General features: G+C 37.0%; 1 protein-coding gene across 4 annotated transcripts; it reads left to right on the top strand.

Moving 5' to 3' along the window:
• Nucleotides 1–84: 84 nt before the first annotated feature.
• On the top strand, nucleotides 85–26,179 carry GIN1 (gypsy retrotransposon integrase 1). Of its 4 annotated transcripts, XM_070412403.1 has the most exons (8): nucleotides 85–142; nucleotides 9,132–9,277; nucleotides 11,626–11,819; nucleotides 14,068–14,370; nucleotides 17,543–17,734; nucleotides 17,832–18,008; nucleotides 18,519–18,804; nucleotides 25,597–26,179. In XM_070412403.1, the coding sequence occupies exons 2-8, from the start codon at nucleotides 9,139–9,141 to the stop codon at nucleotides 25,869–25,871; spliced, it is 1,566 nt and encodes a 521-aa protein (XP_070268504.1). In that variant the 5' UTR covers nucleotides 85–142; nucleotides 9,132–9,138; the 3' UTR covers nucleotides 25,872–26,179. The 4 variants fall into 4 exon arrangements, with proteins under 4 accessions (XP_070268504.1, XP_070268505.1, XP_070268506.1 ...); XM_070412404.1 differs by lacking the exon at nucleotides 14,068–14,370; XM_070412405.1 differs by lacking the exon at nucleotides 18,519–18,804 and having other exon boundaries at nucleotides 17,832–17,931.
• Nucleotides 26,180–26,489: the final 310 nt, after the last annotated feature.

Genomic DNA, 26,489 nt, shown 5'->3' with positions numbered 1-26,489 from the left:
CCGCCCTAACCTGCTTTGACCGGAGCTCCACCCCCATAAGCCCCTCCCCTCTTTAACGACTTGGTTAGTTCCGCTTCCGGCAGCACCAGATAAGTCGCGAGAGGAAGCTTAAATCCTGTCGCTTGCATTTAGGACCACTTCGGTGAGTGGTCGTTCAGGTGTGCTTTGTCATACCTAATGAATTTTAAAGTGAGGCGTAACCTGGCAGTCATTTCAAAGCCGTTCCCGTCGACTAGCCGAGGAAGGGTTTAATTGGATGTTGCGCAGGCGCCCTTGGGGCGGCAGGGCCTTGCGGGGTCCCCGGTCTGCAGAAGAGAAACTGGGCGATTTCCGTTTTCGGGCCTGGGGAGATGCCTAGTCGGTGGAACTGGGTTTTACTTAATGGTCGTTTTTCTGTTTGTGCTAAATTTAGCCGGACTTTGTCTTTAAGATTTAGCCGCTTAAACGCTCTGGAAATGCCCCTTTAAAGTAGCGTCCGAGTCTCCGAGTGAATTCAAAAGTTGAGTGCTGCACTTGGTTGACGTTGGAAAATTCTCCCCCCTTACTTTAGCATAGTTGTCGTTTAATCTGGAATATTACCCTTTTGCCCCAAATGAAAACCTCCTGTGCAGGGAGAAACGCTCGCTCAAGGGAGAATATTGTCTCGTTGTCTTAAAGGAAAAGTACCCATTTTATCTCTGGATTTTCCTTAAATGGGCGTTTCTAACCTAAAGTGGAGAAATAATTTTCAAAAGGAAATTCATTTATCACATGTGACTTCATTTCGATGCATTTGGAGATGAAGACATTTTTGTTAAACGGATGTGTACGTTGAAATGAAGCGCAGATTACAGCGAATTGTCTGGGATATTTAGATTTCCCAGTCTTGGACGCTGCATAAAATTGTGCTCTTACATTGTTCGGGGATTAAAATAGAAAGAATTAAGAAGTAAAATTCTGATCACAAGTTAACATGCGTATCGGAATATTTCTGATTTTGAGTCTTTAACTTGGAACATATGCATGTAACTTTTAGAGGCTTAACTTGGTGGCCTGGATGGGTTTTGCCCTTGGTGAAACAGTGAAATCCTGATTTTATTTAAAGTGATGCTTCACTGCCTTTACTGCACCCACAAGATAAAATTATTGAAGGAATTAAGTAATAAATATTAACACAGATATTCGTTGATTTTATTTGATGTTGTGCAAGGGATAGAGTGTAAACAGTTCAGCCAAAGATGACTGACATTTCCTCTTGCAAAGCCAGAAGTGGTAATGAGCCACCTTCGTTCAGGACCTTTTCTTTTTCTGACTGTCCTAAATTGTCGATTAGGTAAGGATTTCACAAACATCACTTATATTAGCGGTGACGGTGGAGCTGGAGAGCATTGCGCCTTCTCCAAGCCGCACGGCGAACCACCGATAGCGGGGTGGGACCTCGGGCCCCTCCGGGGCGGCGGCTCTTGGCGCGGATGTCAGCCCTCACATCTCCCTGTGCTTGTGGTCTGGTTTGGTGACGCACCGGGTGTCAGGATTAATTCCGATAGCCTTATGGAATGGATCAATGAGGATAACCTCAGAGAATTTGGAACATATGCCCTCTTTTAATTCAATTTCAGACAGGGAGGGAGAGGAGAGAGCGAGAGAAACATCCATGATGAGAATCATTGATCGGCTGCCTCCTGCACGCCCCCCACTGTGGATCCAGCCCCCAGCATAGGCATGTAGAATGGAACCTTGACCTCCTGGTTCAGCGGTCAATGCTCAACCACCAAGGCACAGGGGGAGTGGGGAGGGGTTTCTAGGGACCAAATGGTGAATATACTTTGAAAAGAAAAAAAATCTACTGGTTCTTTAAGTTATTCTTTTATGTAAATACCAGGTATTAGCAGCAAACTTTTAACCATCTATTTAAAACACTACTTTTGTGAACTGATTTTCTTTCTTTTCCATTTTCTATGTGTCCTTGTCATCTGTGTCTACTTCCAGAACTATAAGCTTGTGAGCCCCTTTAGACTATAATTTCATTATAAAGTATGCAGCTGTTGCCTTTTCTAGGTTTCATTGTTAGTAAAACATATACTTTGCCAGAAAACATTAATCAACCATTAAAGAAAGGAGTGAGGTTTTAAAATCTTATTCCTTGTAAAGATTTTGAGAAGAAGTGTTCTCTGTTACTTTGAACAGGTTGATATGGATAATAATACTTAAGTATTTAAACAATAATTATATGATTTGTAAAGGACTTTCAAATCCATTATCTCATTGATCCATGTAATTGTGAAAAAGGTGGGATAAGTATTATGTCCTTTTTCTAAATGTGGATACTGAGGCTTAAGTAACTCACTCACTAGAAATGCTGACTCCTAAAAGCCTTATCTTCTCAGACACACCGTACTACTAGTGCCACATGTATGCAAGTAATGTTTTCCCAAAGTGAACTTTGGAACATGTGCCCTCTTTTAATTCAATGCTAACTCTTCTGTTAGGAAATGCAAGTAATTCTTTACTTATTGACAAATAGTTGAATGATCATCGTGTCCCAAACACTGTGTGAAACAATGTAAGCACTAAGAATTAATAAGATCTATTCTTTATTTATAATTTAAATTATTTATTACAAAATCACTTTATAACATTTACTATCAATTCTCGTCATTGGTAATACTTAGTATTGTTAGGTTTGTTTTGTTTAGTTGTTGTTTTTGCCATTTTGATGTATTGGTATCTTTTAGTGGTTTAATTTGCATTTTTCATTGTGTAATGGTTCTGAGTATCTTTTCATGTGTTTATTTACCACCCATATCTTCTTTGATGAGTGTCTGTTCAAATCCTTTGCCCAGGGGTCCTCAAACTTTTTAGACAGGGGGCCAGTTCACTGTCCCTCAGACCGTTGGAGGGCCGGACTATAGTTTTTAAAAAACCTATGAACACATTCCTATGCACACTGCACATATCTTATTTTGAAGTAAAAAAACAAAACGGGGACAAATACAATATTTGTATTTGCATGTGGCCCGTGGGCCATAGTTTGAGGACCCCTGCCTTTGCCCATTTTTAAAATTGGATTTTCTACTCATTATTGAGCTTAGGGGAACGCTTTATAAATTATGGACATAAGTTACTAGTATTTATTATATACTAGTATATGTACTTCAAATGTTTCTTAATTGTAATTTTTCTTAACAGTATCTTTAAAAGAACAAAATTTAATCTTTTTTCTTTTGTGAATGTTCTTTTTGTTTGTACCTAAACTCACAAAGATTTTCCTTTTTGTTATCTTCTAGAACAGGAGTGGGGAAGCTTTTTGGTGCCAAGGGACCATTTGGATATTTATAACATCATCCCCGGGCCATACAAAATTATCAATTAAAAATTAGCCTGCTATATTTGATCAAACATTTAATTAACTCACCCCTAATGCCTTTGCAGGACCAGACCAAATTATTATGTGGGCCTACTATAGCCCGAGGGCTGGATGTTCCCCACCCCTATTCTAGAAGTTCTATAGTTTCAGGTTTTACCTTTTGGTCTATGACCCATAGTGGGTTAATTTTTACAGTTGGTGAAAGATAAGAGTTGAGGTTCATCTTTTTTTTCATATTGATATTTAGTTGTTCCAGCAACATTTCTTGTGAATATTATTCATTCTCTGTTGAATTACTTTGGTGCTTTTTTCAAAAATCAATTTATCATTTCTGTGTGGCTTTTTTCCTAGACACTCTATTCTCTTCAATAGGCCAATGGTTCTCATTTTGCCAGTACCACACAGTCCTGATTACTACAGATATACCCCATAGATATTGCAGGTTCAGTTCCAGACCACCACAATAAAGTGAATATCACAATAGCGAATCACACACAGTTTTTGTTTTCCCAGTACATAAAAAAGTTATGTTTGCACTATACTGTAGTCTGTTATAAAGTACACAATAACATTCTCTAAAAAATATACTTACCTTAATTAAAAAATACTTTATTGCTAAAAAGTGCTAATCATCATCTGAGCCTTCAGTGAGTCATAATTTTGCTGGCTGAGGGTCTTGCCTAGATGTTGATGGCTGCTGACCAATTAGGGTGGTGGTTGCTGAATGTTGGGGGTGGCTGTGGCGGTTTCTTAAAACAGACAAAAATGAAGTTTTCTGCATTGAAAACTCGTCCTTTCATGAACAATTTCTCTGTATCATACAATGCTGTTTGACAGCATTTTGCCCACATTAGTGTTATGCCCAGATTTCAAGATCCCCAAGAAACCAACATCAGGGAGCCAGCCAGTCCAGTGCAAAAGCATAAGAGTCTGTATTTCAAGCTAGCTTGAGCTCCCCGTCCACCAGACTCACCGACACAATGGCAAGCCAAGTGGCCGAGAGAGAGAACCCTGCGTAGAGACGGGTTTTATAGCGGGGGTTGGAATAAGGGGAGGAGAAAGGACTGTGCTCTGCCGATTGGCCAGGCGCAAGTCGGTGTCTTGTTCCTGGGTGTGGCTAGCAGAGTCTTAGACTTCCGGGAAGAAGCTCCTTGCCAAGCACGTGGCCAAGGTAAGATGGAGGACGTAGCCCTTACCCTGGGGCAAGATGGAGGGCGTAGCCCTTACCTGGGGCAAGATGGAGGGCCTAGCCCTCGCCCTTTCAATTAGAAGTTCATAAATCCTGCCACTGCTTTATGCACTAGTTTACATGATATTCGAAATTCTTTGTTGTCATTGCAACAATCTTCATAGCATCTTCACTAGGAATAGGTTCCATCTCAAGAAATCACTTTGCTTATCCATAAGAAGCAGCTCCTCATCTGTTAAAGATTCAGTGTGAGATTGTAGTAATTCAGTCACATTATTAGGCACTACAGCTAATTCTTGTTCTTTTGCTGTTTCCATCATATATGCAGTACTTCCTCCATTGAAGTCTTGAATCCCTCAAAGTCATCACTGAGGGTTGGAATCAACTTCTTCCAAACTCCTGTTCATGTTGATATTTTTACCTCTTTCAATGAATCACAAATGTTCTTAATGGTATTTAGAATGGTGAATCCTTTCCAAAAGGTTTTCAATTTACTTTGCCCAGATCCAGAGGAATCATTTTGCCAGCTCTAGCCTTATGAAATATATTTCTTACAGTCATGCACCGCAAAATGACTTTTTGATCAATGATGGACCACATATACGACAGTGGTCCCATAAGATCATAATGGAGTTGAAAAATTCCTGTCGCCAAATGACATTATAGCCATCCTAACATCCTAATGCAATGCTTTACTTATGAGTTACTGGTCTATGTATTTACTATACTATACTTTTTGTTGTTTTAGTGTATACTCTTTATACTTACATTAGAAAGTTTGCTGTTAAACAGTATGCTGTGTTACACCAGCAGCAGCCTCATATATCTTATGTTTACTGCATTTCTTCTTTAAAAAATCTTTATTGTTGAAAGTATTATATACTCCCCCCCCCCCCATAAACCTTTTCCAGCCTGCTCCCGTCCTCCCTCACCACCCCATTGTCTATGTCTGTGGGTTATGCATATATGCATACAAGTTCATTGGTTGATCTCTTCCCACCCACCCTCCCCTGTCTTCCCTCTGAGGTTCAACAGTCTGTTCATGTTCCTATGACTCTGGGTCTATTTTTGATCATCAGTTTATTTGATTCATTAGATTCCATATGTGAGTGAGATCATATGATACTTTATCTTTTTCTGACTGGCTTATTTCGCTCAGCATAATACTCTCCAGGTTCATCCATGCTGTTGTAAATGTTAAGAGTTATTTCTTTTTTATTGCTGTGTAGTATTCCATTGTGTAAATGTAACATAGTTTTTTTATTCACTCATCTGCTGATGGGCACTTAAACTGTTTCCAGGTCTTAGCTATTATAAACCCTAATGCTGTGAATACTGTGTTTCTTGATTGCATCATTTTTTTCTTGTGCTTGATTTAATCTCGTGTTGTTTTGTACAGTAACATGCTATAAAGGCTTGTAACCTAGGAGCAATAGGCTATACTATATAGCTTAGATATATAGGGGGCTATACCATCTAAGTTTGTTAAGTGCACTCTATAATGTTAACACAATGATGAAATTGCTTAAAGATGTATTTCTCAGAACTATCCCCATTATTCAGTGGCACATGACTGTAATAAGACCTGAAGGTCAAATTACCCCTTGACCCATGGGCTGCAGAATGGATGTTGTGTTAGCAGGCATGAAAATAACATTAATCTCATTGTACATCATCAGAGCTCTTAGTTGATCAGGTGCATTGTCAGTAAGCAGTAATATTTAGAAAGGAATGTTTGTTTTTTTCTGAACAGTAGTTCTCAACAGTGGTCTTAAAATATTCAGTAAATCCATGTTGTGCTGTTATTCAGGATTTGTTTTTCCACTTATAGAGCAAAGGCATAGTAGATTTAGCATAATTCTTAAGGATCCTTGGATTTTGGGAATGGTAAATGAGCACTGGCTTCATTAGTCCCTAACCAAAGTCAGCCTGTTCTTTGAAGTTTTAAAGCCAGGCATTAACTTCTCTCTAGCTATGAAAGTCCTAGATGTCATCTTCATCATCTTAACTGTATTTTAAAGTGTATAGTTTAGTGGCATTAAGTACATTTACATTGTTGTGTAACCATCACCACCATTCATCTTCTGAATGCTTTTTTTCTTGCATAACTGAAACTCTATACCAACAATAACTCTCCTTTACTCCCAACCCCCACACCCTGACAAACACCGTTCTATAAATTTAACTTCTCTAGGTACCTCATATATATAGACTTATACAGTATGTGTTTTTGTTACTGACTTATTTTACATTAGCCATAATGTTCATGTTTTAGTGTGTGCCAAAATTTCCTTCCTTTTTAAGGTTAATAATTATTCCATTGTATGCATACAGTATATCCCATTTTGTTTATCCTTTCATCCAGTGATGGAAACTTGGGTTGCTGCCACCTTTTGGCTATTGTGAATAATGCTGCTATGAACTTGGATGTCAAAGCAGTCTCTTAACCCTAATAGAATGTAAACTCCATAAGGGTCAAGAGGATACATGTCTTGTTTATTATTGTATCTCCAGTGTGTGTCTGGCACATAGCAGGAGCTCAATAATATTTTTTTAGATCAGTGAGTAAACTTCATATTTGTCTCTAGCAACTGTCTTGTAATTCTTTGCCTTCATAACTAAACTTAAGCTTATTATATACACTTTTTCAATGCCTATTCATTTTATACCTCCTTAGTCTGGTTTCCACTTGCCCTGTGCTACTCTATTACCAAAACCACTAGACAAATTTTAGTTCTGATATTATGTAACCTCTCCTCTACTTTGTGTTCAAGAGCTCTTTATTCCCTAGACTTCTATGACAGAACCTCTTCTGGATTTTTTCCTATTTCTCTGGCTAATCTCATGTTGCTGAGGGATTTCCAATATATTTGGGAGAGCGACATATAAACTAGGAAGTTGAATAAAGTGTTGCAGATTTTATGAAAGTGGTACATGTACTGTGGGTGCACCAAGGAAGGTGTGCACAATTCTACCTGAGAGGAAATAGATGTGGTCAGGAAAGATTCATAGATGAGTGTATTCATTAATGTGAATGTTAAAGGATAATGATATGTCTACTGTTCTTCTTACTAGGTGTACTTTCCATGAAATCCTTCTTCCACTGCCTTAACTTCATCTACATGCTTAGGTCATCCATGAGCGCAATACAACATGTTCAATACTGTCATTGTTCTCCCTAAGCCAGAACTTCAGAAGTGATCCCACACTCTTAATTTTATTCACTCACACATCCAGTGAGTCACGATTCTTATAAAATGTATCTGCCTATTTCCACTGATATTTCTTTGACTCAGAATTTTATCATTTCTTGCCTCAATTATGCAGCTGTCCCCTAACTGTACTGACCTTTCTGTTTTTCCACCCCAATCTGTCTTTCTTATTGGTGCAGAATGGACTTTGTGGGGTAGAAAACTATAAATGCAGCCTGTAAAGGTCAGCCTCCTAGGGCACAGCAGCAGAGAGAGAAAAGCTGAAAATGATTCTGGATGGGGTGGGGGTGGGGCTAAACAGAAAAGCAGCGCAGGATCACTCCTTTAAACTGAAAACATGAAAGAAAAAATTTTCTTTTTAAAGAAAACTAAAATAGAGAAGTTTTCCTTTATTTTGGCCTATTCAACCAGATTTTTCTTTATAACATAGAGAAGGTATGCATAAAATAAAAAATAATTTCTGATCCAAAAAGCACCTTATTTATAGTTCAGAAGAGTGCATGAGCTCTAGAATAACTAAATATCTCCTTTCTTCTTTATTATATGAACATTTCCAAAATATACCTTTCTCATAAATGATTTGAATAGGGTTTTGTTTTTTGTTTTTTTGCATTTTTCAATGACCATAAATATATATAGAAGTAATATAAAACTGAATTTCTCTCTTTATAACCTATCGTTTATTTAAATGTCTCATAACAGAACCATCCTATATAAGTAATGCTTTAGTTAATGGTACTGAGAGACTTTGAACAAAACTTTTTGAAGTGTACTTGTTCATTTCCTTTTTTCCTCAGTATGTGGAAAATTGTCAACATTTCTTACCACGTGGAAAGAGACAAGATAATTTGTCATGATATATCTCAAAAACAACATTTGAATATTTTAGTTCATATACATCATATTGTTCCTTTTCTCTACTATAAATTATCTCTCTCAGGTAATATTTTGTGAATATTCAGTTCATATGTAAAGCAGAAGTGTGACAGTCTGAACTGAAAAAGCAACTGAATTAGCTTATCATTTAAATTGTATCTTTAATATATATAGAGATAGATAGATAGATAGATAGATAGATAGATAGATGATAGATTGATTTCAGAGAGAGGATGGAAAAGGAAAAGAAGGATAGAAACATCAATGATGAGAGAGAATCCTTGATCTGCTGAAAGAAAGTCAAGAAAATTCTATGATCCTGTATAATAAAAGCCTAATATGCTGAATGTCCGGTTGTCCTGCACACCCCCTACTAGGGATCCAGCTGCAACCCAGGCATATGCCCTGACTGGGAATCCAGCCGTGACTTCCTGGTTCATAGGTCTATGCTCAACCACAGAGCCAAATCAGCCGGGCTAAATTATATCTTTAAATATCTTTTACCTAGGTTCACAATGGTACGTAGTGGAAAAAACGGTGAACTTCATCTTAAACAAATTGCGTATTATAAACGAACTGGTGAATATCATCCAACTACACTACCAAGTGAGAGAAGTGGAATAAGAAGAGCAGCAAAAAAATTTGTCTTTAAAGGTAACATTAAGGCCCCAAATCTTGAATATAGAGTTAATATAGATGCTTCTCCATATGTGTTCTTTATGGACTCCTGAAAGTTTCTGTAGTAATTGGTTGTTGCTAAACAATTACTAGTTGAATTGATGGTGCCACTCAATCAAAAGCAAAATAAAAATCACACAGAACTTAACTGAAGGCCATGAAAAGGGCATTTAAATTTATAGACAGAAAAGATACCTTGGGATAAAAAGCAATAACCTATACCTAAATTAACCTTGCCTGCTTTTTCCCTCAGATGCTTTCTGCCCTAATGGTGTATTTTGAAGACTCATGTTACTATCAATGAAAAACTTATTTGATGCTTAATATGAAAATGTTGACAAAGTTAACTTGTTTGTTTACTATACTTATTTCTGTGCTTCCCTCCTTTCACTGCCATTAAATAATTTCTGAATGGGTTAAATATTAGTCAGTAGAATATATGTATTGAAAGTTTATGATAATTTTTGCCTCTTTTTCTTCTTCCAAAGGGTAAGGGAAGTTTGGAATGAGAAAAGTAAGAGGTATAGTCACAGATAACTGAATGTTGGTGCTATTAATGAGAATTTTGGCTAGAGGCACAGAATCAGGCTTTCCTCAAAGAAAGTCAAGAAAATTCTATGATCCTATATAATCTACACTAATAAAAGAGAAAGATGCAAATTGACCATACCTTCGCAACACCCACCAGCCAGTCAGGGGTGTGTATGCAAATTAACCCAACAAAGATGGCAGGTTAATTTGCATATGCAGGCGGCCGGGGGCGGGACACTTGCGTCTTTGCCATGGCAATGACGCAGGCATTCCGCACCGCTCCAGGCCTCTGGGCAGCGTGGGAAGGCGGAAAGGCGGCTCCAGGCCAGAGTGAAGGCGGAAAGGCGACTCCGGCCGGAGCAAAGGCAGTGCTGGCAGCCAGGGGAAGGAAGGCCCATTCTTGCACTAATCTTCATGCATCGGGCCTCTAGCAAAAGCCTAATATGCTAAGTGTCCAGTTATCCAGTCATCCATTCAACCAATCAAAGCGTAATATGCTAATGATATGCTAAGGCTGCTCAACCACTCGCTATGACGTGCACTGACCACCAGGGGGCAGACATCGACCGGTTACCAGTTGCTGTGATATGCACTGACCACCAGAGGGCAGATGCTCTGACTGGTAGGTTAGCTTGCTGCTGGGGTCCAGCTGATTGGGACTGAGTGAGATGGGCCGGACACACCCTAGAGCCCTCTCACAGTATCTTTCCGGCAGGTCAACCTCCCTTGTCCCTCCCCAACCCCGATCGTGCATTGGTGGGATCCCTCGGCCTGGCCTGCGCCCTCTCGCAATCCGGGACCTCTCGGGGGATGTCGGAGAGCTGGTTTTGGCCTGACCCTGCAGGCCAGGCTTAGGGACCCCACTGGGGCATGAATTCGTGCACTGGGCCTCTGTTAATAAATAAATACCTATTCATTTCTCCCTGTGTATGTAACTCCCTTAAGCTTAAGAACAGACATACTTCTTAGACTAAAGTGAGGATTCATTGATTAATTTATTTAATCATTTATGTAAAAAATGTTTACAAAGTTCCTAATGAGCAGGTCACATCTCAGCCTTGGAGATACATTGACGAATAAGATAGTAAGGTTCCTGCCCTCAAGTTGCTTAAATTCAAGTAAGGACTGTTCCACTGAGCATGTGCTTAGTTCATCATATTAGTAACTTGGTGGTGTAATCTGGATTTCGAACAGTTGCGTCATCTACACTGGAGAGGCGATGTTTTCTCTCCCTGCTAGATTCTTGTCAGGTATCCTCCAAAGGAAAACAAACTATCTTGAGGATTAATGTTCTCCCACTTTCTGGCTTTACCAACCCCACCTCCAACTCAAATCCAGAAAAATTTTAAGAGAGGTGGTTGCTTACAAAAAATGGAGTTATGATGAAATACTATTTCAGAAAATTCTGTTCCTGAAGTGGCTTATCTGTACATAGTTTGCTAATTCATGCCATTTTTAGAAGGTGTCTGCAAGTATTTTTCTAGTTTGAGTAACCCATAGAAAGTTAATTTCATACTTCCATAGTTTCACATGCTTTGGTGAGCGAGTTAGTTCTACTTATATTGCTAGATACAAAGTTATAGCAGCTAGTGCTCCTCATATATATCTAGTAAGTCTAACAGCTGAGAGCCTTTCAGATTGTATGTTAACATCATTACAAATATTCTGTCTCAGAGATAAAAAGGTTTTTATTTTTTTTTAAACCCTCATGGTTTAAAGATAAGGCTGTGATCATCTTAAAATTATATAGATCTCTAAAAATTGCAATTATATTTTTGTCTCCTTTATTCTAGATAAAAAGTTGTTTTATGTTGGAAAAGACAGAAAACAAAATCGTTTGGTAATTATTTCAGAAGAAGAAAAAAAGAAAGTCCTAAGAGAATGCCATGAAAACAACACTGGAGCCCATCATGGCATATCCAGAACCCTCACTCTAGTGGAATCCAATTACTACTGGACTTCTGTGACCAATGATGTCAAACAGTGGGTATGGCTGTTATTTAGAATATTTTGAATAATGTATCTGTAATAGATATCCAAAATTCATTGCTCCAGATTTACTCTGGATAGCAGTTTTCATTTACCAGTTAACTGCCACGATATTTTGAATTTAATTAAAAAAGGCCCGCCGCTTGTTACTTTAGATGCTTATGGCGTACAAATGGTTTAGTACCGTTTGTGTGGGTAATTTTTAAAAATATATATATTTTATTGATTTTTTACAGAGAGGAAGGGAGAGGGATAGAGAGTTAGAAACATCGATGAGCAAGAAACATCAATCACCTGCCTCCTGCACGCCCCCTACTGGGGATGTGCCCGCAGCCAAGGTACATGCCCTTGATCAGAATCGAACCTGGGACCCTTGAGTCCACAGGCCGCCACTCTATCCACTGAGCCAAACCGGTTAGGGCTGTGTGGGTAATTTTTGTACAGAAAATTTTGTGTATTTTCCTTCAGAATTCTTCTTTAAAATCACTAAAGTATAATTTGAACTAGAACAAAGCATTATTTAAACATTATATTTAGACAGATTTTTTAGAACTAGACTTTCATCATTGGTCTCTGTATAGGCAGAATATAAATGGGGTTGAAATTCTTTTAACTAAATGACCTCATTGATGGCAGTCATCCAATCTTGATGTGAATTCTTAAAGTGAATATGTTCATAAAAAGTCAGGTCCTGTGTGTGTTCTCATCTTTTGTGCCCATTTCATCTTGCCATAGAAAATGTCAAATATGGCAGAAACCTAAAACCAACTAAACGCAAAGTCAAGTTGTGAAGATAATGAAATTAGTCTGAGTTTTGTAACTTTATAACCTACTAGGACATTCAACTTCTTATAATAAAAGGTTCGCCCAGAAATTCTGGGATTCTTACTGGTAGGTGAACTGATTTCTACTCTTTCTAGTACATTCAATTTGCAAATGGTAGGAATTCCTTGATATATATGTGAGATCCCTTTAATAATTGTAATAGTGCATCTAAAGGATGGTCATTTTAGGCATAAATAATTAAACCAACACTTAAAAAAGTATAATTTATGAGTTACCAGTTTATGAATCTATGCAAGTATTCCAAAGACCTGGATATTTGTATTTGCCTTTAGAATCTGACACAGTCCTTTACAAACATTTGATGAAATCTTTGTCAAATTTGAGGATGGATATGATTTTTGAAAATAACCAGGTTATTTGTATATAAGTTGTAAAATAAAACTTTTGATAAAAAGTAATTATACATTGATATTTCTCTCTCTCTCTCTCTCTCTCTCTCTCCCTCCCACCCTCCCTCCCTTCCTCCTTCTCCATCTCCCTCCCTTCCCCTTCCTCTCTCTAAAAAATAATCTATAAAAAAGTGATTATAATTGAATAAGATTGTTTTAAAATTTTGTTTAGGGGTTGGTTTAAAACTAGTTTCCAAAATGGAATTCCAGAAATATGTTGAGCAATGACACCATCCATAAGTTCATCAATTGATCTCATCTCATTCACATGAGAGCTCCATGATAGCATGGGTTTTGTTTTTGTCCATTCTCTTTTCCCAGGACCTAAAGGAATTTTTGGTATCTATAGATATTGTTTGAATAAAATTATGTGTTAATAAATATTTGTTGAAGTAGATGTATGAATTAATTTAGAGTTATAATTTTTTTAAAAACCTTTTGCTTATAGAAATTATTATATATTTACATACTGATTTCAAATTATAGCAAAGTTGTTTTAAGATCTATTCATTTCATAAATATTTATTGAATGTAAACCAGAATTATGTTCCATTTGAGTAAAACTCCTTAAGATGGTCATTGAAGCCCTAACCGGTTTGGCTCAGTGGATAGAGCGGCGGCCTGCAGACTCAAGGGTCCCAGGTTCGATTCTGGTCAAGGGCATGTACCTTGGTTGCGGTCACATCCCCAGTAGGGAATGTGCAGGAGACAGCTGATCGATGTTTCTCGCTCATCGATGTTTCTAACTCTCTATCCCTCTCGCTTCCTCTCTGTAAAAAATCAATAAAATATATATTAAAATAAAAAAAAAGATGGTCATTGAATAGTGTAGCAACTAATATTTACTTATTATCTTGAATAGGAGGTTTTATTTTATTCTAGAATAATCCAAAAATTTCTTCTTCAATACACAAAGTACCTATTAACTATTAAAGATTTATAAGACTGCTTTTATTATGTTGAATATTTAAAATTTACATGTCTTTTCTTCACTGTGTGCCTGTTTTGCAGGTATATGCTTGTCATCATTGTCAGGTGGCAAAAAATACAGTTATTCTAGCACCTAAACAGCACCTCAAGGTGGAAAATCCATGGAGTATAGTTACTGTTGATCTAATGGGCCCATTTCATATAAGCAACAGACGTCATGTATATGCTATGATCATGACAGATTTGTTCACAAAATGGGTTGTGATTTTGCCTCTGTGTGATGTTTCAGCATCAGAAGTTTCTAAAGCTATTATCAATATATTTTTCTTATATGGACCTCCTCAGAAAATAATAATGGACCAAAGAGATGAGTTCATTCGTCAGGTAAGACAGCTGAGGTCTAAGCTCTAAAATCAGTAAACATATTCTCGGGTGAGAATTATACAAACAAAAATCTGAGTAAAGAATTTTATTACATATATATTGCATATTCATTTACTGACATAGATAATTATGTAAAAAATAGGTATTAAAACACTAAAATAAAAACCCATAAGGTTAACCATGGAATTATTTTTAAGAGGAATAAGATTATAGATTTTTTTCTTAATTTTTTTCTTAATTTTTCAAATTGCTTTTATAATTTTAGTGATTAAAATATGCATAATTGTCTGTTGCTTTTGTCATATAAATTACTAGTGCTCAGCAATAATTAGTTATCCTAATCTTCAAATATAGATGGCTCCTTCTAGACTCTTGCAGGTAGTGAAGCCCAAGTAACTAGATCTAGCCAAAGAAATTGAGTGGATGGATGTGTGCCACTTTTACAGCCAGAGGTAGTGAAAAACTCGTGCTTAATTCTTCAATCCCCCAATCTTACTCTTTTCTCTGGAGAACTGACAGAATATTCCAGATATTATACTGGAGAGTGATGGAATTTCTCTAATCCAGAATTGCTGGAGCACCTAGTGGAGAATAGTTGCTTTGGAAAGACATTTTGACCTACAACTGACTTTGAATGAGCAAACAGTAAAACTGTTGAATTAAGCTTCGGAAACTTGAATGTGTTTTGTAATTGCAACATAATCTTGACTACCTTGACTGATACAGCAGTGATCTGCAAAATAGGGTATGTAAGACCCTGTTTTGTTTGATGACAATATTAGAAATTCTGTTTATATTTCTTTTTATCTAATAAGAAAGAAATACAGCTTTACTAATAATGTGAACAGATTGATAATTGCATCCTAAGTCAATAAGGCAAATGATTGTGTGTCACACCTACTGTGCCAAGATATCATAAGAGAAAAGTGAGAATCCTCAATATGTAGGAATCTTCAGTGGTTCCCTGTCTCTTGCTTTCAGCAATAATTGAATTTATGGCTATCGTGTAATTTTCAGCAAAGCGAATCCTCACAGAATAGCCAGGTGGCTTAAATTTCTTGTAATAAAACATGATAATATCAATAATGCAGTCACCTATCAACCATAAGAAAATGATAGAGCTGACACTTCTAATTGTGGTATTAGATCTTTCATAGACACATTAATGAAATGAAAATAAATATGAACTAATCCAATCTGATAGAAAATTGGCCACCAAAATTAAAAATTATAAAGTATACTATTTGGAAATACTTGCTTTTACCTCTGTTAATGAGGAGCCTCACCTTAAGTGCATATACTGCTTGAAGAAATTAAATAATGACAGCATAAAGCCAATATGAATCACCAGCAGTTTTTCCAGTCATGTTTAAAATCATGTGATAATCAATCCAGCACTTTGAAAATTTTACCAAAAGTAACAATAAATACTTATAAGTCTCTTTTAAGAGGTTAAATAATACAAAAAATTAAAAATCACACGATTGGGAAAATGTGTTCTTTTTGCTGTGATTTAAATGGCTTAAATATTACAAAGAAAGCATGATTGCCAAATGTTTTATTTTGTCAGCAAATACAGAAAACACTGGTAAAGTGTTGTAATAAGATTAGAACAGTGTACACAAAGTGGGAGATTTATCATATAGTTGGATGAAAATACACGTTTCTATGGTAACTTGGCTTAGAATATTTGTTGAATTGTTATTCAATAAAATGTAGATTTTTTTTTGTAAGCCTCTGAAGAAGAGAGAATAAACATTTTCAAATGTAAAATTACTTCTTTAATTTTAGAAATATGTCTTATGAAAAACCAAAATTGTAACCACTCGTGGGATGTCTGGTTTAATGGGAAGAAAAAGAGGCTATTGGGGTAAGGTTATCAAGATAGCATCTCACAAATGGATTCACTGGGTCATTCCTAGGAAATTTCTTGAAAGAAAGAAGTTGAAGCCATTCCAAAGGTGCCACTTAAAACCATTGATTATGACCCCAGATTGAAGCTTACCCAAATAAACCTATTCTCTGGGATTTCTTTTTAGTTATTTTTTAATTAAAAGGAGATAGCTTACTACTACATAGTATACCAGTATTAGCTAGAAATTGTATTCAGCTGCAAGTAACACAGAACACTTCTCTTCCTCCCAGTATAAAAATTTAGGTAAAAGAAGGCCCAGGTTGGAAGGGTAACTCTGAATGTCATTGGGAACTGATACTTCTAGCTTTAAGAGGTGACTGTCAAGCTTGTGCTTCCAGTATGGCTGCCAGAGCCCATGCCACAAAGTCTACATTTTAGAAAGAGGGGAAAGATAATGGGCAAAAAAACCCCAAAAAACTAGTACCAGCTGAGTCCACCCAACAACTACTAAAAGCCCAACAATTGCATTTGTAACTTTTAAAAAAGATTTTTTATTGATTTTCTTTTTAGAGAGAGAGGAAGGAAGAGAGAGAGAAATATTGATGTTAGAGTGAAGCATCAATCAGGTGCCTCCTGAATCAAACGGGCAACCTCTAGGTGCACAGGATGACGCCCAACCATCTCAGACACACTGGGCAGGGCTCTAAACTCATTTTGACTTCCTTTAGGTCGTGTACATTACAACAACAATAATAGTAACATTAAGAGTTATAAATTGCCAAGAACTGTTTTAAGTCTTCACATTTACTCATTTAATTCTCAAAAGAATCCTGGGTGGGATTTTCCTGATTTTACAGATGAGGAAATTGAGTACACAGAGGTTTTGTGAGTTGGCCAAGGTCATGTAGCTGATAATTGGATTATGTGACCTAGTGTTTTTTAGAAACTATTTACTGGATTAAAATGTTATTTGTACTCAGAGTTGATATTAAATTCTGTTCTTCCACTTCCTTGATGTATGTGTGTCCCTGGCAAGGCACTATACTTAGAAAGCTCCAGCTTCTTATCTTTAAAATGGGGTTAATATTACCTTATTAGATTGTCATAATGTATAATGACAACAATATAAAGCATTAGTCCATTGACCAGCACATAGTCAGGACTCAATAAATTATAATTATTATTTTAAATAAAAAATAGATGTTTTTATATAAAATGGCCATGGTCAATGCAAAAGGCAAGTTTCAATTTCTTTGAAACCTTTTAATCAAGGGAAAATAAAATGTTAAAGTCAGCTTTGTTTTATATATTTTTCAGATCAATATTGAACTGTGTGGATTGTTTGGCATGAAGCAAATTGTAATTTCTCATGCCTCTCAAGCTGTTAACCAGACTGAAGGGATACCCAACACCATCAAAACATTTCTTTCCAAACACTGTGCTGACTACCCAAACAACTGGGATGATCACCTGTCAGCTGTTTCATTTGCCTTCAATGTAACTCACTTGGTATGTGCCTTTTTGTAATTCTATACTTTTAAGTTATGAGTATTTCTTGCCAAATAAGTGTTTTATTGTAAATTTTTGTTTATTTTCCTTAAAACAGGAGCCTACTAAAAATACGCCATACTTTCAAATGTTTAATCGAAATCCTTATATGCCCGAGACTTTAGATGTTCTCCACGAAGTGGATGGTGATGATACAAGTATGTTTGCCAAAATTCTAAGTGCAATTAAAGAAGCTGATAAAATAATGGAGAATAAGACAACTTCAGTGGGCCAGGTGATTCTATTTAATAGAAAACTCTATAACAGAAAAATCTATAAAGTGATATTTCAAATTCTGTAGCATATATACACACGGAGACACACACACACACACACGCACACACACACATCTGATACATCCTTAAACCAAATTCTTTTTCCACCAAGTTCTGCTTGTCTTGATTAAACATGGTGCTTACTAGCTATGAAATTCTGAAAGACAGTTATAGGAAAAACATGCATTTTGGAATCAAGTAGAGCAGAATTCAAATCCCTCATCTTACTGCTTTCCAGTTGTTTGACTTGGGCAAATTACTTAATCTACCGCAGTTGACTTTGTTTGTAAAGTTGGGGTAATGCTGACTTTCAAATATTGTTTTAAGGATTAAGTGGGACTCATACCTAACTTTGAAGTAGCATCTGAATAAATAATTATTTATATTATTATCTGCATTTACCTTCAAGAAGCTATAGCTCTTTCATCCCCTTTGTTCTCTCTCTCTTTTCCCCTGCCCCATACTTGTAGATGGAGAATAACACTGTTGATGAAACACATAAAAACAAAATCATTGTTAAAAAGAAACCAAAGCAGTTAAATCCATTTCAACTAAAAGTGGGTCATGAAGTTTTAAGGCAAAGGAAAAACTGGTGGAAGGATGGTCGTTTCCAGTCGGAATGGGTTGGTCCTTGTGTCATAGACTATATTACAGAAAGTGGATGTGCTGTTCTGAGAGACAACACTGGGACTAGGCTTAAAAGACCTATCAAAATGTCTCACCTTAAGCCCTATGTAAGAGAATCCAGTGAACAAGGTAAATATCTGTCACTTCTCTATACTTTTACTTTCTTTGAATGAGGAGAGAAGTTAAAAATAAAACCCCACACATTTTCATTTTTATAAAACTTGGTATAGTTTTAGATCCCAGGTAGTCTGTTTTATTAGAATATCTCTTCTGGAACCATCAGGCTTAAAAGAGATTTTATTTTGATTGCTAGTGTGCTTCTCACACTTTCCCATAGTTCATGTGGGAGATACTGAGCCATTTCACAGAAGAATTAATGTGTTCTCTATTTTCATATTCAGTATTTTATGAGCAACTTTGTGTCTCATTTTAGCATGAAAAAACAGCAACTAAGATAATGCCAAAAACAAACATACTGTCCAAAATCCTGTTGTGAGATAAATTTATTAGAGGACTTAAAAGAAATGTGATTAGTTTTTAACATTGCATCATAGTCAGGTGGGTATGGGGGAGAGGGCAGAACAGGGTGTATTCCGAGTGTTATAAGGTGCTACAAGAAGAGGTGATAACACCCTAAACAAAGTTATATATTCCTCCAGATATGGTTCTGAGCAGTCAAGATATCCTGATTTCTTTAACCGTTTCTGGGGGAAGGGGCCACAGGAGGTTGGCCAGCCACCCCTGCCCCCGATTGGGGTGGAGGGGCAGATAGGAGGCTGCCCCCCAATTGGGCTGGTTGGCTGACTGCAGTGGGCGTCATAGTGACTGGTCGTTCTAGTCGTTCTGGTGTTCTGGTCGCTTGGCTTTTATATATATACTAGAGGCCCGGTGCACAAAATTTGTGTATGGGGGGGTGTCCCTCAGCCCAGCCTGCACCCTCTCCAATCTGGGACCCCTTGAGGGCAGTTGGACATCCCTCTCACAATCCAGGACTGCTGGCTCCCAACCACTCACCTGCCTGCCTGATCGCCCACAACTGCCCTCCCCTGTTGGCCTGATCGCCCACAACTTCCCTTCCCTGCAGGCCATCTTGTGGCGGCCATTGTGCCCACATGGTGGAGGCCATCTTTGACCACACGGTGGAGGCCATCTTGTGTGTGTTGGAGTGATGGTCAATTTGCATATCACTATTTTATCAGATAGGATACTAGTGACCCAGTGCACAAAATTCGTGCACGGGTAGGGTCACCAGGCCTAGCCGGCGATCAGGGCTGATTGGGGCCTTCCTTCCCCAGCTGCCGGCCGGGTCTTCCTTCGTTTCACACCGCCTCCTGGTGGTCAGCACATGTCATAGTGAGTGATCGAACTCCGATCTCCCGGTCGAAATCCCGAGGGGACACTTTGCATATTAGCCTTTTATATATATAGATAGATGAAGCCCTTGGAGTCTGTTTGCTCAGTAATAGCTCAATTGTGGTTCTGATCTGGGTCACAGCTCTCATATTAGAAGCTTGTAGTGCCTTTCCATCTGCTTGTGACAGATCCAGTTGCTCTATTAGTAATCTTATCTTGAACTATTTGAATTCAGAAAGCTCATGGTACCTTCATTCTCTTTGTTAGAAGATAAGCACTTTATTTCTTGTGTTTCTTAATTCTGAGCTATCCTTTATTATTTCTCCCTTCTGCAATTTAAGTAGAAAATCTTATGCGGGTACATTTCCTTTCTTCTTTAGCATGATTTTCTTCTTAACCTTTGACATTCAGCTTCTTTCTAATGTGTTAACCTCATTAATACAAAATTTATTTTTAAAGTATTCCTGTTTCAGGATCTCTTCCAATGTTTTGCAATTTGCTCTTGCCAAAGAAACAAGCCAAACATTTTGCTACTTTGAATATTTTCGAATCCAGCTGTGTAGAACAGTTTCTAAACAGAGGCTGTATACTCTTTGCTGTTTGCTTTAATTCTCCGCAGATACTTTTTCCAGTATATAAAGGAAGTTGCAATTTTAGTACTAGTGTACACATAAGGAACCTGAGATTGGTGGGTAAACTTGTTTTTCTTGTTAACCAAGAAACTGTTGATCTGGCCATCTTGGAATCTGGTTCGTGATTGCTGTTTGGTCCTTTTTATGTTTCTCTTATTTACAGAAATTCAAAATACAGTGGAACTTCAGTTCTCAAACTTAATTCATTTCAGAAGGCTGTTCAAGAAGTGGTTTGTTTGAAAACTGAATCCTTTTATTCCATTAGAAATAATGTAAATTGAATTAATCCGTTCCAGACCCCCAAATGATTCCCTGTTTTAACCCTTCTTATATATAGTGCCTGTCTAATGTACTATTTAATCTATAAATAAACGCTTCTTAAATTCATTGAGCCATCCCCTAATAGCCTTAAATGAATTTTTAAAAAAATCCTCACCCAAGTATATTTTTTTCAATTGATTTTTAGACAGAGTGGAAGGGAGGGGGGCAGGGGAAGAGACAGAGATACACACATTGATTGGACCCTTTGGTCCAAGGGCCCACTCTCTAGCCAGGGCCTTAAATGAATATTTTAATATATCACTGCTTCTGAAATGCTATGACTGGCTAACTTCTTTTTGTTTATCCAGTCAGCAACAGTTTTTCTACCTGTTCAATTGCCTGTGATTGTGAGTACTTTCACACCCTTGGCAACATTAGCACTCTTTTTTTGTTTGTTTGTTTATCCTCACCAGAGGATATTTTTCCACTGATTTTTAGAGAGAGTGGAAGGAAGGAACTAGAGACAGAGAGGGAGAGAGAAACATCGATGTGAGAACACATTGATTGGTTGCCTCCCACACCCGACCAGGAGGTATGTCCCCTTGACCTGAATGGAACCAGGACCCTTCAGTCCTCTCACCAGTGCTCTATCCACTGAACCAAACTGGCTAGGACAACATTAGCGCTCTTGATGGTCTTTATGTTTTAAAATTGTGCTAATCATTTGATTTCCACAGCAACAAAAGCATTTTGTCCTTTGTTGCCTCAGAAACACTTTTGGACATGCTGAGGTATCAGCATGAAAGGGTTGTCAGGTCCAAAACTGAAGTTTTGGTTGACAACTGAGACATTTTTTTCAGTGAACTGTTTGATGAGAACCGAATTGTTGGAGATGGGAGATGTTCCAGAAATGAGGTTTGACTGTAATGTGATATCGGCAGTCTTTTTTTCAATATCACATATTTTCCTGAAAATCTTCACCTCAGAAGCTGATTTTAAAGAGTCTTGAACTAAATTTAAAGCAAACAAAATGTCTTTGAATAAGCACCCCACTCTTTTATTTGACATACATTTGGATGAGCTATAGCCAAAAGAACTATGAATTTGTCTGTACTTGTCATTGCTACTTTTACCAGCCTTGAGATTTTGTAGTTGTATTAAAGATTCATTGTCCAAAGCAGATATGCTTCTGATGCCAATTTCTTATCCATTCTTATCCAGAACATGGTGTAGAGAGAGCACATTCGGTACTATGTCTACAATGTTTCTCATTATTACTTTAAGCAATCCTATTTGTCATTTTGTCTCTCTAAATGACAGGCATCTTTTCAAGATTAATTATTTTAACAAGAAATTTAATGATATACCATAGTGTCTCTTTGTAATCATAATGTTACCCTTTGAAATGAAAAATGTTGTTGAACCATTGTTTTATCCATTATAGATTTTAAATAGTTTCATTTGTTTGTTTTGTTTTGGATAGGAGTTATTGTGATAGATTGTGTCTGCCTCTCCCAAAAGATGTAGTGTAATGGCCCTTCACGATTTGTAAAATGGTTTTCATTATATGTTGTTTCCTACTGCTGCTAAACAAATTATCACAATTTTAGTGGCTTAAAACAATACCAGTTTATTATCTTTCAGTTCAGTAGCTTAGAAGGTCCATCCAACATAGGTCTCACTGGTAAAATTTTACTAGTAAAATCCAGTCATTGTCAGGGCTCTGTTCCCTTCTGTAGGCTCTAGACAAGAATTTTTCCATGCCTTTTTCACCTTCTAGAGCAGCGATTCTCAACCTGTGGGTCACGACCCCTTTGGCGGTCGAACGACCCTTTCACAGGGGTCGCCTAAGACCATCCTGCATATCAGACATTTACATTACGATTCATAACAGTAGCAACATTACAGTTATGAAGTAGGAACGAAAATAATTTTATGGTTGGGTCACAACATGAGGAACTGTATTTAAAGGGCCAGAAGGTTGAGAACCACTGATCTGGAGGCTACCTGTACTGCTTAGCTTGTGGCCCTCTTCCTTTGTCTGCAAAGCCAGCATCACATCACATCACTCCAACCTGCTATCTTCCACATTTAAGGACCGCAGTTTTTGGGACCAACCAGATAATTCAGGATAAACTCCCCATATTAACATAGCTTGTTAGTAACTTTAATTCCATCGCTATTCTAGTTCATCTTTGCCGTGTAAAGTAACATATTCACACATTTCAGAGATTAGTACATGGAGATCTTTAGTGGCCCATTCTGCCTACCACAATAAGGTCTACACCCATGAAACAAAACAAAGCTTAGTCTCTATATTATCAAGCCCATGATCTTGACTTTATTATTTAATATAGTTTATGCAAAGAGCCTCCCTTCGACCTTTTACTTATATAATCTGAACTCAGTCATTCAGTTCTCTGTTGTTAGTATTGGTTATTTATTATAACAACAACTATGTAGAATCAAATTATGGTAATTGTTATTTTATCAGAGAAGATGAGTATGGCAATACATTCTAATGGTTTAGGATTATCAGGCCATATATAGGAATAGTCAAGTCATCTCTCTTCTGAATAAGAAAATTAAGTATTCTGAAACCCTATACTTTTCTATTTGAAAAAATAAATTAAAATCAAAGCCTCAGAGAAGTCTGAGTGATTTGGATTAATTTATTTTTTTCCTTAGGGATATTTAAATTTTTTTATTCTTTTTTTTACAGAATAGTCATGGGGGTGTAAACTACAGCATACTTAATATAGTCAATAATATTTCATAAATAACTATGGTGTCAGATGGGTACAAGGTTTATTGGGATGATCACTTAGTAAATTATATAATGTCTAATCACTGTGGTGTACACCTGAAACTAATAGAATATTGTATGTCAACTATAACTGAAAAATGAATTAAAACACATAAACAAGCAAACAAAAAACTTTAGAAAGGGTAATATGAACACAAACCTAAAAAAATCTGAAACTAATTTGCTTCTTAAACTTATTTTTTACTCCTTAAAACTGCATAAACTGAAATACTGCTTTCATCAGACACAACTAAATCAATATATTGAGAAAAGAAAAATACTTAGTCTCTTGTGTAATGGGACTGAGTAGAAAAGTCCTTTAAAAACGTTTGTTTAGCCCAGCCAGCGTCGCTCAGTGGTTGAGCACCGACCAGTGAATCAGGAGGTCAAGGCCCGGGTTGTGGGCTCAATCCCCAGTGGGGTACACAGCCAATCAATGATTCTCTCTCATCACTGATATTTCTATCTCTCCCTCTCCCATCCTCTCTGAAATCAATCAAAATATTTATCTCTTTATAATGAAGACAGAGCTTATCTTGTTCTTTTTTATATCCCTAACTCAGAATTCTAGATCGGTACTATCCAATAGATATACAATACAAAAAATATGCAATATGTAATTTTAAATTTTCTAGTACTCACATTTAAAAAGTACAAATAGGTGAAAATAATTTTAATAATATATTTTATATAACCTAGTGCAGTGGTTGGCAAACTGCGGCTGGCGAGCCACATGCATCTCTTTGGCCCCTTGAGTGTGGCCACGAAGTTTCAATCACACTGTACGTGCGTGCCTGCACGTGGTATTTTGTGGAAGAGCCACACTCAAGGGGCTGCAGTTTGCCGACCACTGACCTAGTGTATCTAAAATATTATTTCAATATGTATGTAAGGTCTCAAGAGTCACTGTTCTGGTAATTTTTTGTAATCTTTTTTTGAAGTTAAAGAGCATTTCTATTGGCTCCAGTAGACTTAGACCATAGTAGGAGTTAAACATATTTGACCTTTCTGAATGAATGAGAATATTGTGGGTTTTTTCCTACACAAAAAAGGCTTGAAATCTCCAGAGTAGTTTTCTATTGCATTTGTGTAGAATTTGCTGAGTATAATCCTTATTACAATAAGTTACTTTTCTATATATATTAAAGCCTAAGCGACCATTTGACCAGTAGCTATGATGCACACTGATCACCAGGGGGCAGACACTCAACGCACAGGCATGGAAACATGGAACAGACTGATGAATCTCAGAGGGAAGTGGGGGGCAGGAAGAGATTAACCAAAGATCTTATATGCATACTAGAGGTCTGGTGCATTTGTGCACTGGTGGGGTCCCTCGGCCTGGCCAGCGGGGTTTGGGCCAAAACTGGCAGTCCGACATCCCCCGAGGGATCCCAGATTGTGAGAAGGTGCAGACCAGGTCAAGGGATCCCACCGGTGCACGAATCCATGCAAAAGGGCCTCTAGTTTAAAAGAAAAAGTGTGTGTGTGTGTGTGTGTGTGTGTGTGTGTATCACATATATAGAATGAGTATCACATATATAGAACCTCTCTTCTGACAAATAAGTGTGGTAAAGTCCATTTGTTACTAAGTCTAATATAACTAGTAAGTACTTAAGCTCAAGATCTATAAATGCATTTCTAGCATATCAAAGTGGTAACTTTATTTCTCTCTATATAAACTTTCAAATTCATATATCATTTTATTCATTCTCTGAAATGTTTATTTAGTGGGTAGGAGAATCCAACGAAGTTAATCTTGCTAGTTAATTCTTATTACTTGGGATTTTGTTCTTCATTTAGCATTGTTTAATTTGAAATGATGTTTAATTATAATTCTAAAAGGCAAACTTATGTTTCTTCTTTCAGACAGTCTTTATCTCTTACAAAGTTCAGTAGTGGCAGATCATGACTACATTGGACTGCCTGAAATTCCAGTTGGAGCATACCAAGCAAGTATTCTGGTAGAAGACGCAACTATTGGTGTAGCCGATAATGAACTATTGACATCAAGCAAGGATGGTGAACTATTAGGATATAGAAACACTAAAATCTCTCCGTTAATAGAAGATAATAGTAATCTTGAAAAGCAGACATTCAGTTTGTTGGACTCCTCAAACCAAGTCCTTGAGTATTTAAGTTAGTAAATATCAAAATTTATTTATAGTGCTTGTTGAGAATATATAACCCCTTGAAACTTGATATTTTTTTCCATTGAAAAAGGTTGTATAGAAGTGTCTGGACACACTCTTAATAACTAAATTCTGAACATTTATTTTATAACTATTTATTGATCTAAAGTTGTACCTTTTGAATGTTAGTGCATATATATAAGGGCAAAGAAAGCAGATAATATATAGAATTCACTTTTTCTTCTAAAAAAAAAATAGGCAATGCTTGTTTCTTAGGAAGTAAAGTAAATTTCAGCTCAAAACTTTCAGATCTTTTGATATGGTACCATGTTTTCAGTTTTAATTTTTTTAAAAATATTTCTTCTTTAAAAAATAAATTTGAACTATCTTGAATGGTATTAATAAATATTTATTCAATCATAACAATGAATTAAGTGAAATTTCTCTCTGTGTCACTGGAATGTCTAAAAACAATATTGTAGGGCTCTAGCCAGCATGGCTCAGTGGAAAGAGTGTCGGCCTATGGATTGAAGGGTCTCCGGTTTAATTCCAGTCAAAGGTATGTACCTCTGTTGCAGGCTCGATCCGCGGCTCCGATCCCCGGCTCTGGTCGAGGCGTGTGCGGAGGCA

This window comes from Myotis yumanensis, unplaced genomic scaffold (genome assembly GCF_028538775.1).
Source record: "Myotis yumanensis isolate MYYU_CA2020_CCGP unplaced genomic scaffold, mMyoYum1.0.hap1 SCAF_4, whole genome shotgun sequence".
In the NCBI taxonomy this organism is placed as follows: Eukaryota; Metazoa; Chordata; class Mammalia; order Chiroptera; family Vespertilionidae; genus Myotis; species Myotis yumanensis.
Note: the sequence above shows the minus strand (reverse complement) of the source record. Positions and strands in the feature narration are given on the sequence as shown.

What these genes read in the sequence shown, in the direction of transcription:
- GIN1 (XM_070412403.1), top strand. Translation starts at nt 9,139, where the DNA reads ATGGTACGTAGTGGAAAAAACGGTGAACTTCATCTTAAACAAATTGCG. An exon ending in AAAAAAATTTGTCTTTAAAG is followed by an intron (nt 9,278 to 11,625) that starts GTAACATTAAGG and finishes CCTTTATTCTAG; the next exon opens with ATAAAAAGTTGTTTTATGTT. An exon ending in AAGAGAATCCAGTGAACAAG is followed by an intron (nt 18,805 to 25,596) that starts GTAAATATCTGT and finishes TTCTTCTTTCAG; the next exon opens with ACAGTCTTTATCTCTTACAA.